At 38.9% G+C, this 16,908-nt stretch overlaps 1 protein-coding gene across 1 annotated transcript; it reads left to right on the top strand.

Moving 5' to 3' along the window:
• The first annotated feature begins 393 nt into the window (after positions 1-393).
• plppr4b (phospholipid phosphatase related 4b) lies at positions 394-16,695 on the top strand. The gene is made up of 7 exons (XM_055182994.2): positions 394-684; positions 6,003-6,188; positions 10,061-10,190; positions 11,910-12,105; positions 12,597-12,654; positions 13,283-13,456; positions 14,218-16,695. The coding sequence occupies exons 1-7, from the start codon at positions 607-609 to the stop codon at positions 15,598-15,600; spliced, it is 2,205 nt and encodes a 734-aa protein (XP_055038969.2). The 5' UTR covers positions 394-606; the 3' UTR covers positions 15,601-16,695.
• The last annotated feature ends 213 nt before the right edge of the window (positions 16,696-16,908 follow it).

The raw sequence follows: 16,908 nt of genomic DNA, 5'->3' as shown, positions 1-16,908 counted from the left end.
AATGAGAAGACTCCGTGGAAAAGTTGTGTTCGTCTACATGTCTACACGATATGCTATATTAAATGTTCATAAATATCCCCAAAATAAATTTGGTCAAATAAATGCGGTATTGTGTGATAATAAAGCTCTTACAAAATTGGGATAACTGGCCATTTTGTTAAACTATTTATTACAGATGAATTGCACATCATCACGCATAGTCTCCATTTAAATATTTATTTAATTCACTGTGTATTTTAAAAGAAAGACAGCACTCTCTTTAAACACTGTTATTACGCTATAATATTAACGAATGACTGGGGGAATGCGCGGCGAGTGCGCACGCGCAGTACACAAGCCCGTCTCTCTTAAAAAAAATCTGATGTCATCTCGCCGGCTACATTTTGTTCTCTGTATATTTCATTTCAATTACATTGAATTGCAAGACACACCGATGCCCGCTAGCAAATCGTGACGGTGTAGATTGCATGTTTCTGTCTCTAGCATGCGTTTATTGTACGTATGGGGCAGCGGATGTAGACGTCTTTTTTGGCTGGATCAAGGAGGACGTTTATAACACAACAGGTTATTAGCGTTTCTTTAAAGGATTGGAAAGAAAAGACAGTCATGTCTGCGAGAGAAAGGCTAAAAGAGAGGATGACTAAAGAAAGCGTGACATTGCTGCCTTGCTTTTATTTCGTGGAGGTAAGAGGACGGATGTATGCATATTTGCACATTACTGTATAGGATCGCAATGCTAAAGCAACATCATAAATATAGATGATCAATGAATGTAAAATGAATGTTGGGCTGTTGCATACATTTAAACTGTTTTCATGGTATGCATGTTAATAATCTTAAACCAGATCCTAAATTAAACAGCTCATTCATGGGTTTGATGGCTAATGACACTTTGTGGAGTTCTCAGTAATGTTACAAAGCATCAGGTTTGGCTTTTTCTTCAATTATTTAAGAGATGTACGTGAAACAATTGCTGAGAGGATTATCTGAAAAAAGTGTGGTTGCATATTATAATCTTAAGCTATTGTTTAAATTTATTGTTGTTGCTTCTTATAAAAAACAATTAAGTTATTAAAGAGGTTTTGGATTTTTCTTTCTTTTGCATAGATACTCTATTTTGGTCTAAGTTTTAGTCTTTCTAGGTCAACATCGCAGTGGATAGTATTTCAGATTTTCCCCATAAAGATGAAAGTGATGGAAAAGCTTGTGCTTTTGTCCATGATGCATGGGGTTAAGTCTCAATGCATCATGGGTTAGTGAATATATGTAGGTCAGTGTGACATAAAGTATTGAGGCAGTACAGCTTTTACAATGCACACACGTCACACGTGGTCTGGTACACAAGCAAAAGATCCAAGTATGCACTCACATACATACATTATGCAGACTGGTTATGCTGAATGGTTTTATTTATTGATTGTTTTTCTTTCATTTGCTTTATTTTAATCTGGTTGGCAGTATTGTTTGTCAAATAACAAAACCGGTCTTATAGCTCAAGTTTTAAGAGTTTAAAAAAATGGCTGGACAAATTTAAATTTATGCTATTCGGGTCACAAAAACCTCTTCATATGATCTCTTCAGCAATGAGATGAAGTGCTGGCTGGGTGCTCTTAGCGTAATGGGTTCTTCACTAACAGGACACCATCTGTACCCACTGTGATGGTGCCAATCCCACACAGATCTTAAAATAGCTACTGAGAAACGCTGTCCCACCATTTATATCCATCAATTATTCAGAATTCAGCTTCACCTTTTCATTTAATTGTGAGCCTTTTAAAAGTCAACGTGAAGTGGCAACTCATTTTACTTCCATAATGTGACATTTGTGCAAACTGGATATTCATCAAGAAAAATATTAAATTGGTGAGACTTCCAGGATTTTAAATTAAAGTGGGTGTTTAATTTCAAATTAAAGACCAGAATGCAAGTTTGTAGTCCATGGTGTAGGACCGTCTCCCCCTAAATTATAAAGTATGGCTATTGGATAAGTAATGTTGTAAAAGAGCACTTTGGAGGCTTAGAAGGACATTTTATATACTTTTTAAATATGTATTCTGGTATTGTACCAGGAATATGCATTGACAAAGTAAATTTGGTCTATCCTTAAAGGAAAATGCCACAGTTTTTCAATATTTTACTATGTTTTTACCTCAACTTACAAGACAAATTAATATATACCTATATGTTTTCAATGCGTGCACTTTTAATCTTCGTACAGCACCTCGTGAATGTGTTAGCATTAAGCCTAGCCCCATTCATTCCTATGGCTCCAAACAGGGATGAATTTAGAACCCACCAAACAATTCCATGTTTTCCCTATTTAAAAACTGTTACATGAGTAGTTACACGAGTAAGTATGGGGGCACAAAATAAAACTTTTGTTTGGAGCCATAGGAATGAATGGCGCTAGGCTAAATGCTAACACATTCAAGAAGCGCTGTACAAAGATTATAGGTGCACGCATTGAAAAAAAGATAGTGTTTGTATTAATTCATCTAAGTTGAGGTAAAACATAGTAAAATATTGAAAAACTGGTGTTTTCCTTTCAATCAAAATTTTGCCCAAGAATCAATGCACATTTTACGCAGTGTTTGTGTGCATTTTTTGTATTTATTTCAGTATCGATTTAACCAACACGGTTTGGATTATATGAAACAGAAATAATTAACATGGATGGATGATCAAATGATCCCCACATACTGTATGAACATACTGTATCTTTTCAACCCCCTCATCCAATTCTCTTTGATGCATTTAGCCCAATTATGACAGAGAGTTAAAGTTTATTACAGTAAAGTGACTGGGTCAGTTCACGGTGTTTGATATGCAGATGGATACAGCAGGCGGCCGCTGATCTCTGCTGATTCTGCAGAGTTGTGCCATGCCTGAGCTGATACCACTGACCCATATTTGCCTTTAGTGTGCCGACTTTTGAGGGGAAACTGTAGGAGATTTATTTTGCATCAGTGAGCCATAGCGCATCATTAAAACACTGTTTACCATTCCTCATTCAATCCCTGTTTGCTGTATTTATTACAGTACCAGTACTGTAAATGTTTTATTTGCTTACCAGAAGATTCTTGGATATCACAAACTTGCCAGCTTCAAGTATTCAAGTATTTTCAAGTATTTTTGTAAAAATGGTTGTAACTAATTTTTATTTTTTATTTTATTTATACGTTTATTTGTCAGGGACAATGCAGCGCACATTATTACTTACATAATTATCACAGTCAGTAATAATATGGGTAAATGTGTTGCAAGGTTTCTAGCCAGTAGGCTAATTTGCAACCCTAGTCCCTGGTCAGACCTTTCTAAAAATAATCCAAATATTTTGTTTTTAAAAGAACTACACAGTCAATTACACAATCATACAATAAATACATAAAAATATATACTAACATAAAAAAGTCATGATCATATTACACAATACAGCACATCACATAACAAGCCCCCAAGTACCCAGCCGTAGTCAATGGCCACATATTTGATTTTCTTTCAGCCAGTATTTTACCTGTCTGTTAAATGTTTTTTGCTCGGTTTGTTTTTTTATTTCAGTTGGTAAATCATTCCAAAAATGGGTTCCTATCACTCAGAAACATGACTGTCCGAAACTGGTTTTGCGCCCCTCTGGTATTAAAGGTGCAGTGTGTAATTTTTAGAAGGATCTCTTGACAGAAATGCAAAATAATATACAAAGCTATATTATCAGGGGTGTTTAAAGACCTTTTTATAATAAACCGTTATGTTTTTATTATCTTAGAATGAGACATTTTTATCTACATGCACAGAGGGTCCCCTTACGTGGAAGTCGCCATTTTGTGAACCATGTTTCTACAGAAGCCCTTAACAGACAAACTTTTATTTACTAAGTTGTCTCCAACGATGACATGTTTTTCCGGTGGCAGCTACCGTAGCTTCTCTATGCGCTTCAAAAGTGAGGGGTGAGCAGTGGACTGAGCTGTTGGTTGCAATTCGCAACCTCACCACTAGATGCTGCTAAAATGTACACACTGCACCTTTAAGTTGCCACCCACTGCTCCCCTAGTGGCCACTCTCCTTGTGCTTATTTTTATCACAAAAGGACAGAGTACGGCTGGAGCTAACTTATTTACGCATTTAAAAATCAGTTTAAGAAAAGAGAACTTGATAAAACTATCAAAATTTAAAAGCTTGTATTTTTGTTTAATCAGACAGTGGTGCCACATAATTGGTTTCTGATCCATTATTTTCAGTACCTGTTTATATAGTGATATAATGGGTTTAAAATCTAACCGAATGTGCATTATCTCTCACATATGAAGTTTTTAGATATGTAAGGTTATCAGTGTCAGTTTTTGAAAACAGTGTTTGCATGCACATTGCATTTTCATTAATCCATTTGTTAGATGCTTTTTCCAAAGTGCATTTAAAATATGCACTGCCAAAAAAAGATGCTCTCGTGCAAATTTATGGAAAGGTATCATGTTTTTCCATAGAGTTATTGATGAATGAGTGTTTTGGTGGCATGTAGGTAAATTTTTTCATTATATGTTTTTTTTTTTCGGTTTCTAAGTTGGGTGTGTAAGATACCAAATCCAATGCTATGTCATATTAAACAGTGTCTTGTTGACTAAAACATAGCATTATTTTAAAATATGTCTGCAGCTTTTAGCAACATTTTTGGTGGGCTTGAAAATATTTTCACCCAGCGGGGTTAATTGTAGCGTTGTGTTACAACTAACCCCTCAGCACTTATGATATGGTCGGAGCCGATGGTGTAGTGGACGGTGCTCCGACACATGGTGCAGACGCACTTCTGGCGACCAGAGTTCGAATCCCGGCTCGAGGTCCTTGGCCAATCCCAAACCCCTCTCTCCACCCTATACTTTCCTGTCGTCTCCTTAATCACTGTCTATCTAATAAAGGCAAAATGGCCCAAAAATATAACTTTAAAAGAACTTATGATATGAAACCAGCTAACGTTAGCTTAATTCTTGCCTTTGTTTTAAATAGACTACACACAAATGATTGCTGGCTGCCAACAAAATAAATGTGCTTGTCTTATCAAAAATCGTGTGTCAAATGAATTTTTGTTCTTATGTTAAATATTGATTGAATAAGGTCACGTCAAAGATTGAAATCATAATGAAATAAAAGGTGCTCTAAGCGAATTCACGCGTTTTAGACCATAAAACATTTTTTGTTACATACTCCTCACTATCTGCTTGCTTCCTGTCCTCTGATCAAACTGTAAAAAACGAGATCTCTGTAGACAGCCCAGGCTCCACAAACTTCAATATAAACACAGTGGCCAAACGTAGCACCACGAAACAAAACAAAGTGTTCCAGCCAATAAACAACAAGAAGGATTTGGGGGTGGGGGTTGGGCGCGTTCATGAAAGCACAGAAGGGAGGGGGAGGAGTTACCTACGCTCCGTTTGTTTGAAATCAGTTCAAACTTCAACAAAAAGTGACGTCACACAGATTCGCTTAGAGCGCCTGTAATGGCTAAAATCAGACTTTGATTTTCATTATTTTAGAATTTGATGAATGAATACAGTGTGGAGACATGTCTATTATATACAGATATATAAACAATATCCACTTCATAGACAAACTAGTATTGAAATATTTGCTTGCAGACTTAATTTTTAGCAAGTGTTACAACTAACCCCCTGCCAGTTACAATTAACCCCACCACCTACTGTATGGGGTAAGTTGTAACGTTTGCACTTCTATCATGATTGGTGTAATTGTTTAAGAATGGTAAATAATAGACACAAACTTCAATTGTTCATTTGTAGCAGAGATGTGTGTGTTGCTTGTGTAAAAATGTAATTAATCAAACTCAAATATTTTTTAAATGATTGAGCCAATACCAAAAAGCGTTTTCTCCCCTATTTGTTTTCCTTTGGAATCGAACCCCATGACCTTTGCACTGCTTTATAATGCTCTACCGACTGAGCTACTGGATCACAGTTTGTTAAGTGTTATGTGATATATTTTCTTTTTTTCAACAGCTTCCTCTCCTGGTCTCATCTGTGGTCAGCGTGTATTTCTTAGAGTGGACGGACGTTTTCAAACCGGTCCGCTGGGGTTTCAGCTGTCACGACCGGAGTCTGAGTCTGCCTTATATCGAACCTACACATGAGGTCATTCCGTTCCTCATGCTCCTCAGTCTGGCCTTTGCTGCACCTGCCATTACGGTCAGTCTTACTGTTCATATTAATACATGCTGGGTTGTTTTTATTTGAAGATATTGTTTCTGTCTGTTGTATTGTGGATGATGTCTACGAGGTACTGTAGGATCGTTGGGTCTCTTGCTAATGTAAACAACATTAAAGCTGCAATCACAGTGGCGGCCGGTGACTTCTCTTCCGAGGGGCGTGAATTCAAAATATGTGTTCGGACTGTCGTGTGTTGCTTGTCATGTTAAAATATGTGTTTGTTGCGTCATGTGATAAAAGAGACTTTCACATTCACAAAATACTCGCAGGACACTAATTTAAACCTATACTCTGTTTACACATGAGATTAAGCGAGTATTAAAAACTGGACTATACTTCGGCCTTTAGGCTACTGTCACTTTAAAGGTGCAATGTGTAATTTTTAAAAGGATCTCTTGACAGAAATGCAAAATAATATACAAAACTATATTATCAGGGGTGTATAAAGACCTTTCATAATGAACCGTTATGTGTTTATTACCTTAGAATGAGACGTTTTTATCTACATACACTGAGGGTCCCCTTACATGGAAGTCGCCATTTTGTGCCGCCATGTTTTTACAGAAGCCTTTAACTGACAAACTTTTTTTACTAAGTTGTCTCTGGTGATAGCATGTTCCGGTGGCGGCTACCGTAGCTTCTCTATGTGTTTCTAAAGCAAGAGGTGAGCAGTGGACTGAGCCTTTGGTTGCAATTCGCAACCTCACCACTAGATGCCGCTAAAATTTACACACTGCACCTTTAAGACATAAAATATGGATCTAATACTGTTGTAACATCAAACTATTCATGCTCCCTTAAGACACACGTGACCTAAATTTGTGAGTATTTCTCCATTTAGGTGCACTAAGCTGCAGAAAAAGTTTGTACACTGGCAGACCGTTGGACTGCTCCGCTTCGGCATCCTATGCGTGATCACAGCTGACACATACCACCAGCCAACCCTTTCCTTTACTACCTTAGGTCAAGTGTTCACTGTCGTAACACTTATGAATAGAAAGTATGCACAAAAAGCTCACAGCCCCGTTGAGTTTCTCACCCTGCTCCATGAACAGCGAGCTGTCAGGTGCCATTTTTCTCTCTTTAACTGTATGACAGCTCGGGTACATAACAACACTGCCAGGAACATCTGCCAGCCCTCTGAGGAGATTTATGACACAGTGAATTTGTTTTTATCTTCTCGTACCTGCTAAGGTGTCTTTAGGTTAACTCCCAAGTCCCAGCGCATATAAGTGCAGTTTTACACTGGGGTTTAGTGCTGATTTACAGTAGTTTGTGGGTTGTGGAGCTGGAGGGTCGGTGGAGCGGAAGTCTGTGATTATTTTACACATTAATTCATGTTGAGTCTTTTGGTGCACTGCATAACTGCGTTATTCTAGAAACGACAGGATGGCAAAATGGTTTCCGGTTGTAATTTTCTTCTCTTTGATCTTCAGCAGCTATTATAAGGTGATATTTAATTTGTAGTTAGTAGCAAAGTGAGAAAATAAATGCATTGCTGGCTCATATTCACACTTGTAAAACACACCGCAGGCAATCTTTGTATTATATTAAGGTCTGTTAAGCTTGTTGTAGCATTTCATTAATTTACAGTTTACTTTCTCGATATGCCACTGCCAAAGTTATGCCATATCATAAATCACGATATGTCTTCAAATATTTTTTACTTTAGGGCTGCAACAACTAATCATTAAAATTGATTATGAAAATCGTGTCAGGGAATGTCATTAAGTTGGTCTGTGATGTCACATGCTCTCTCTCACCACCGTCTGCTTCATACAGCGTGATCTGTGTGCCTATAAAGTCAGGTTGAAGTTGAAGATCAAAATTGAAAAAAATCCATCTGATTTGTTTATTTATGTTTTGACATTTAAAGATGTTTTACTATTTAAAAACTGGACAAACTTTTTATTTGAAGCTTAAAATGTAAAAATTAAAGAGCACCTATTTCATTGCTAAAAGCAATGTTATTTTGTGTATGTGGTATAACACAATGTATTTGCGTTGTTTATGTTTAAAAAAAACATTGATTTTGTTCAAAACCATCAATCTGAGAAGCGCTGCGTCTCCTGATTGGCCAGCTAATCTGTACGTTGTGATTAGGGATGGGCATTTATCTCATTTTATCATTTCGATTAATCCATAGGTCTGAAGAACGAGTACTCGATTAACTGGGGGCGGTGCAATCAAAGGGGCGGGGCGTATACGTCATGGTGAAAATTAAAATATTTTTATTAAAAACACTCAAATAAATCTTAATTTTGAAGAAACTATGACAGAACAATGAGCACATACTAGATTCTTAATTAATTAAATGTTTTTAACAGAAACCTCCAACAGGTGATGAAGTGAAACCAAAGGGTTAATAAACACAAACTGAAAATCTTTAATGTGGACTACTCCTTTAATGTACTTATACACACACCAAAAGAAATGTAAAATCATGAATCGGAACATAGTTGCCCTTTAAAGATTATGTTAGTAAAACTCAATGTGTGGCTTTTGCACTTTTAAAATACTCAATGTGTGACTTTTGCACTTTTAAAGTACACATCTACACATGAATACTTAAATTTTAGAATTTATTGACCTATAATAAGTAAAAAATCAAATTGAATAGATTTTTAATCGAATAATAATCGTTCGATTAATCGATACATTTACTTTTTTATGCATTTGGCAGACACTTTTGTCCAAAGCGACTAACAGTGCATTAGGTAAAAAAAAAATTATTAGTACTGTATGTGTGTTACCTGGGTTCAAACCCATGACCTAATGTGCTACTAACACAATGCTCTACCACTGAGCTATACATGAACAGTATTATAAAAATAATCATTAGTTGCAGCCCTAATTGACTTATGTTTGACTAATATGATTAACATATTGTATCTTAATGTGGATACTGTATCTTTATCTTCTGAAAACTCCTAAGGGGACATTAAAGAAAGATTTGTACTTAAGTTCTATAACTAAGAGAAACACAGCACTGTATGAACATACTAAAAAAACTGAGACTACCAATTCGCTTAATTTTTCTGCAGCATGTAAATTAAATAATTTAGTTTGAATTACAGGCATATAGAGCTCTGACCACTCTTGCATTTTATCTCAAGCTTAGCCGCATGAAACATGCATAGCAAAGCCATCGTCTAGAAAGTCATTTTGCTTATGAAGTTGTGACAAACTGATCCTACACTACCATTCTATTGATCTACTGTTTGTTTACCTACATGGGTCAGATTTAGCATCAGTGTAGGATGAGACTGTAGGGATTGAGTAACACCTGTGGTTTCACCAGGTGTCATGAATATAGCTCTTGTCTGAGGTTTCAGTTAGTCAGATGGGGTGGGATGGTGCGATCTGTGTGCTTTCTGGGATCTGATTCAGGTCATGGCGAGGCACGTCATCTTGCCAGTGTAAGTTAGCACCTTCCCTACCAGGCCTGTGTGTAGAGCACAGCTCACATCAATCCCATCATCCCACTGGGATTTCAATTCCTCACCTGGTGACAAATACTATATAAAATGGAAGATTAAGTCTGTATCGTCTCTATATGGAGACTTTGAAATCATTTAATTTATTATTTATGTCCATCTATGTCAGTGCAAGCCACCCTCTTAATCCAAGTGTATGCCAAATTAAATATTGCTCACCAAAATAGACAAGATCATTATGGCTGTTGTATTAAAAACCATCTGTGATGGTTGTAAACTTAGAGCAAGTTTATTCCTGTGGTGGTGAATTTGTCGTAAGAGAACCTCTTGAAAGTTAGCAGGAGACTGATGGGTGCAATCTGAGATGCGAGATAACCGTGTGTGAAACATCTGATCTCTACTTCTGACCCTCAGATCATGATCGTAGAGGGGATTCTGTTCTGCTGTCTGTCCCGAATGCAATGCAAAGGCGGGGCCGAAGCAGATATCAACGCGGCCGGCTGCAACTTTAACTCTTTCGTCCGGCGAGGTGTCAGGTTTGTGGGTAGGTCACATTTCTATTGTCTTTCTGTTTTAAAGCACCTGGTAGGATAATCACACTTGTCAGGTGGAATTTTTTACACATTTTCCTGCTAATTCTGCAGAATATGGTAAATGTGTTAAACGTTTTTTTTTTTTTACATTTAAATGGACACCCCACTTTTTTTTTTTTAAATATACCAATTTTTCCTCTCCTAGAGTTTAAAAAATATTAGATTTTTACCATTTTGGATTCCATTCAGCTGATCTCCGGGACTGGCGCTACCACTTTTCGGAAAAATATTGAAACTCTTTGGTTATTTTTAGCACAATGCTAATGGTCTAATCAGATTCAATGTATTGTGCTAAGCTATGCTAAAAGTGGTAGCGCCAGACACGGAGATCAGCTGAATGGGTTCCAAAACGGTAAAAATCTAACTCTAGGGCAGCTGGAAAATAAGAATTTTTTTTTTTAAAAAGTGGAGTGTCCCTTTAAGCTGTTGGGAGACCAGCTGACCCACCAGTTTAACCAGGCTGTAAGACCAGCTTTGTCAGGCTGGAGGACCATCTTAAACCAGCTAAGACTAGCCAAACAGCTTAGCCAAGCTGGCCAAGCTTCACGCCTTATCAAGCAGGTTTCTGTCAGCTGGTCATCCAGTCAGCTAAAAGTGTCCAAAACCCCTCTAAAACCAGCTTAGGCTTTTAGCTGGTCTTTTCAAAAGGGATATTTGTAGGCGTTTGTCAGATAAGTTTGAATTAGCATTTAGCTAACTGGCTAGCGGAGCCAAACAGCGTTGCCCTTTGTTTACACCCTGCTAGGGTGGCCATTCGTGCCAGTTCCGCCGGACACGTCCCGAACATGTTTTCGGGTTCGTTCTCCGGAAGTCGCGTTGGTCGACCGCATACGTCATCAAGGTTTAATATTTCAGGTTTAATTTCAGAAAAACAACCGTTAAATTTCAAGGTAAGAATGAAACTACAAAGATTGTATTTCTTAAAAAAAAAAAAATCTTAATTTTCTAATGTATTTTAACTGAAATGTGATGACGTATGCGGTCGAGCAACGCAACTTCTGGAGAAGGAACCCGAAAACATCTTCGGGACGTGTCCGGCGGAACTGGCACGAATGGCCACCCTACACCCTGCTGAAAAAAACAGCATACCAGCAAGACCAGCATATGTTGTGTTTTGGTGCTGGAGCTAAACCAGCATCAGCACCAGCATTAGCACCAGCTAAACCAGCACCAAACCAGCATTAGCACCAGCTAAACCAGCACCAAACCAACATTAGCACCAGCATCCCATGACCAGCATATGTTGTGTTTTGATCCTGGTATGCTGGTGACCACCAGCTAAACCAGCATAGACCAGCATTATTCCCATGCTGGTCCATGCTGGTTTGATGCTGTTTTTTTCAGCAGGGCATCCTTATTACAAGATAAAAAGCAGCCCAACATGGCCTAAGCCTTTGTTTAATGTTCCTGGGGGCAGGGTTTGGGTACATTTTGGGGTTTGTGATGTCACTAACCTAGGAAGAAGCTTACTGTAGTTCAACCAGACGTTTTTGAAAAGCAATTTCTGTTACAGAAAATATCTCACTTTGAATTGAACTTTCCAGATGTTGGTTATACTCAAACAGCAATATAACATAACTGAAGTTATAAATAATGTAAAATCATATATTTAAGATTTGTCTTGATATTCTTGACAATAATACAGATTGAATTCTTCTTATTTTGTACAGGTGTTCATGTGTTTGGACTATGTGCCACTGCTTTGATTACTGACATCATCCAGCTGTCGACAGGTTACCCCACCCCTTACTTCCTGACTGTCTGCAAGCCAAACTACACCCATCTCAACACTTCATGTGATGAAAGTTTCTTCATCCTGGAGGACATCTGCTCAGGATCTGATGCTGCTGTCATAAACGCTGGCAGGTGTGGTTCATTGTACCTTTGAAGTAGAACATAGACTTATATCTCTGTTGTACTAGCAGAGATTGTGAAAAATAGACTATAGATTAAAGGGACAGTCCACCTATAAATGCAATTTGGAGCTTTATTTTTTGTGAATATAATCACAGCCCTTACTTTTACTTGATTTTTTTGATAATTTAAGAACTTGAATGTGTTAAATATACAGTATTATAGACCACTGCAGTTCATAACTATTTTATTTTCGTAACTATTTTCACTAAATCCAGTCATGCTGAATTTACAGTAGGGGTGGGGTTTCATTATTGCTTTTTCTAATATTCATACCCTCTTAAATAATGCTGGGTTATTTTGCCATCCTTCAAACACTGTGGTTTACTTAGGAAATCTTTCTCAAGTGTGCCTGCTGTTGTAAAATAATTTGCGTTGAAAACTGGGTTATGTGTATAGGGAGACTCGCCAGGACTTACCCGAATTGCTTTCCTTTGTTCCAGAAAATCCTTCCCGTCACACCACGCCACACTTGCCTCCTTTGCTGCAGTGTATGTCTCTGTGAGTAACATATAATTTGTTTCGCATTATCCTGCCACTTGCTGTTGATTGTGCTGCTAACAAAAACAGAAACCCCATTCATGACGCCTTCTGTGAAAATTCACACAGAATTAATGTGGGAGCAGAACGTGAAGCATGGATAGCAAGCGTTTTTAGGGTTAGTAAAAAAGACAAAAATTAAACACATTTTAAAAACCAATTTGCAGGGTTTACAAAAAATGTTATGTCCCTGTAGCTTAGCTGGTACTTATTTTTAACCCAGCGTAAGAGAGAAAAACCTAGCCGTTGGGGTAAATTAACTCTTTGACCCCACAATGGGTTAAAACAACCCAACATGTTGGGTTGAAATGACCCAGCATAGGTTAAATTTCATTCCAACAGGTTGGGTTCTTCCCTTTTTTTTCTTTAAGTGTTTGAAGCCAATAATAATTTAATTCTGTAAAATACTGAATTGGGTGGGCATTCCTGATCCTGGAGGGCCACCATCCTGCAAAGTCTAGCTCCAACCCTAGCCAAACACACTTAAAAAATCTAATCAAAAGCTGCAGGGTGACTTGGAAATGGCATTCAGGTGTGTTTGATTAGGGTTAGAGCTAAACTTTGCATCATAAATTCTTGTTTTGGACAGATATATTTCAACAGCACGGTGACAGACTCATCCAAACTGCTGAAACCTCTGCTGGTCTTTTTCTTCGTCATCTGTGCCATCATCTGTGGTCTGACTCGCATCATTCAGCACAAGAACCACGCTGTTGATGTTTACCTGGGCTTCCTGCTTGGTGGGGGAATCGCTGTTTACCTGGTGAGATTCTTCGAATTTTCTCTGTAAATATTCCAGATTTGATTGGCTAACAGGAATGTTGTTCCAAGAACAAGGTTTAATCATGTTTAGGTAACTTTTATTACTAGTTATTACATGTCGCTAAGGAATGCTTGATTCTGACTGGCCAGTGGTAACATTTCGACATGTATTATTCCCAGATAACAATAATAATTAATAAAACATGAGATTTTATTTGCAAATGATGTCATGTCCATTATGTCCAGATATTTTCCATATTAGGGTGAGTATATAATGACACTATTTGCATTTTTTTTTTTTTTTGAGTGTTTGATAACACTATCTCTATATCGTGAATCATATCGAATCATATAATCAATACAACTCTGTACATTGTGTATTGTTACAGAGATTTAACGATATATCGCCAGTTTTTATATAATTTTTTTTCCTGCTGCCGGACGATGGTTTAAAAACAGCAGAAAGTCATGGGCGATATATCTTGTCATTCAAAAGAGAACAGGAAAATGCAATAAATTTGAGCTCTGTGTCTAAAAAATCACTAGTTTAACTAGTTTATTCACTGGTTATTATATGAATGAATAACATCCAGAAAATGAAATTTCCAGAATTTAGTTAATGCAAGTTCATATAACCACCAAACGATTATTATTGGCAGATATCACTCTGAATAATCGACTATCAGTATTGGTGGGAAAATTTAACATTGGTGCATCTCTAGTTACACTCCTACTACTAACAATGTTGTTTTGTCCATCCAGGGTCTGTATGCTGTCGGAAATTTCCAACCCAGCGAGAAGCAGACAATTCAGCTTCACAATCGAGATTCTCACCGAACTATGACCGATCTCTGCCAGCAGAGTCGCCGCCTCCCTGCCAAAAGCTGCAGTGGCAGTGACGGCCTCTCGTCTTCCTGCTCCGATGGCATCCTGCACCGTAACACCCAGCACCATCAGGCCGGATCTCTCGGCAATCTCAAGAGATCTGGTGGAGATGTGGAGGTCATCAGCCCTCGCAGTCCTCCACTCAAGGACAACATGGTGACCTTCAGCAACACCCTTCCCAGAGTACACATGCCCTCCATGGACGATTCCACCCTCCGCAACGCCACTATCCACATCAGCTCTGTGGATTCGAGCCGATCCAAGCAGCTGTTATCGCAGTGGAAGAGCAAGAACGAAAATCGTAAACATTCCCTGCATGCCATGGAAGTCGGGGCAGGGCAGTCCTCTTTAAACAGCATGGAGACTCGGTGCAACTCTGAGCCGTCGGCTGTGGGTATCAACGGTGAACATCAAGGACCTGGAACTCCGTATCAAAAAATGGCCACTGGAAGTACGAATCCTACCGGGATCGCTGGAGGCACACGGATGCCGATGCAGCCTCGGCCTGGTTCCTCGCAATTGGTACACATCCCGGAGGAGGCGCAAGAAAACATGGGCGGCGGCAGCATTCGGGACAAATGGATAAAGAGCATGGAGAGAAGCGCGGAGAAGGGCGAGGTACCGGTGGTCAGGACTAACTCTAACGGCCAACCGCGCATTATGCAGGTCATCGCGATGTCCAAGCAGCAAGGCCTGCTACAGGGAAGCTCTCCTAGTTCAGAGAGCAGCAGCCACACCAGCTCCACGGCACCGCTGCAGCGCTATAAGAGTCTGACTGATGAATCTGGAAGTCAAGGCAGCTCAGGGACTATTATTCGGGTGGAAGCCCATCCAGAAAACGGTCGGCCGTTAGTGCATGCTCACTCCACAGATGGAAGCGGCTCCTGGACGTGGAAGTCCCAGAGCACCCTTAGACAGTCGTTCGAGCTCAATGACTTGAATCGGGACTCTGAGAGCTCTGAATCTGTAAGGGACAGAAGCAGCTCTACGGAACGAAAGAGAAACGGTGTTCCCAAAGTTGTTGCCGTGCCAACCGTCCCCACTGTCTCCACAGCGGGTGCCGGAGATCACCACCCCAACCAGACCATTTCTACCATCCGGGTCACTCCCATGGAAATGACAGAGTCAGGCCCAGGGAGCCGTGATGCAAGCTTACGCAGAAAAACAAGGATCTTGATTCCAGAAAGAGGAAACAGCCCAGACAACACCAGGAACATTTTCTACAAGGGAACGTCTACAACACCAACATTCAAAGAGTAGTCAGATGGTCCTTGGCTGTTTAAAACAATGGAAGAAACTAAAAGACGTTAAAGGGACACTCCACTCAAAAATATGCACATTTTCCAGCTCCTCTGGAGTTAAGCGTTTGATTGTTGCCGTTTTGGAATTCATTCGGCTTATCTCCGGGTTTGGCGCTGCCACTTTTAGCATAGCTTGATATTACTATTACTGATATTGCGCAGCAGCCGAAAATAGTCCCCTTAGTATCTTTTTAATAGCAGGGGACTATTTTCGGGCACTACGTAATATCATTGCGCCTCCTGCAGCCATGTTGCGGCAGCAATGTCCTTGATTATTATACCAGAATGAGAGTTGATAGTTTAAATTTTCCATCGGTTTCAGTACACGATGTAACTACAGAAGAGTCAAGTTTTAAATAGAAAAAATATCGAAACTCTTTGGTTATTTTTTTAAGCGCGATGCTAATGGTCTAATCAGATTCAATGGATTATGCTAAGCTATGCTAAAGGTGGTAGCGCCAGCTGAATGGATTCCAAAACTGTAAAGATCGAATGATTACCTCTGGGTGGGGCTGGAAAATGTGCATATTTTCAAAAAAAGTGGAGTGTCCCTTTAAGCGTTTATGTTTTAATGGGATGGATCACAAACGTCAACTAGTCGTTTAACAACCAGCTAGTCAACTTGTTTATCTAGATTTTCTTTGTTTTGTTTTTTTTAGATTTGATACAGATCATATCTGTGAAATCCAGGCTAAAGTCTCATATAGTAAATGTGAGATTTGGAGCAAGGTTTTATAAAATGATTTCAATCTTTGACATGACCTTACTGAGTCAATATTACAGATATCAATGTTATATACTGTATATGATTTTATTTAGAAAACAGTAAATCACAAATGACTTTAGCTGGGTTTTCACAGACTGGGGCACATTATATTAGCAGCAATGCTTTAAATAGCATGCCTAGCATGCTGTGCTTTAGCTGTTAAACAGTTTGCACATTAAAAATCCCTCGCAGAAAAGTTTAAAATGATCACCTTCATTCAGTTTTGATCAATAAAGGGATAGTTCACCCAAAAATGAAGGTAGTGTCATTGATTACTCACCCTCATGTCGTTCCGAACTCATGGGACCTCCGTTCATCTTTGGAAACATGTTTTATGTTTGGTCCGAGAGCTTGTTGACCCTTCATTGAGGGTCTACGTACGGTGTGCTGTCCATGTCCAGAAAGCTAATGGAAGCATCACCGGGGTGGTCAGTGTGAAGTCAGTGGGTCGGTTGGGATGCGTTGAAGCATCGAAAATACATTTTGGTCCAAAAATAACAA

The sequence above is a fragment of the Misgurnus anguillicaudatus genome, chromosome 25, assembly GCF_027580225.2.
Source record: "Misgurnus anguillicaudatus chromosome 25, ASM2758022v2, whole genome shotgun sequence".
NCBI lineage: Eukaryota > Metazoa > Chordata > Actinopteri > Cypriniformes > Cobitidae > Misgurnus > Misgurnus anguillicaudatus.
The sequence above is the reverse complement of the archived record's forward strand: the minus strand, read 5'-3'. Positions and strand labels throughout refer to the sequence as shown.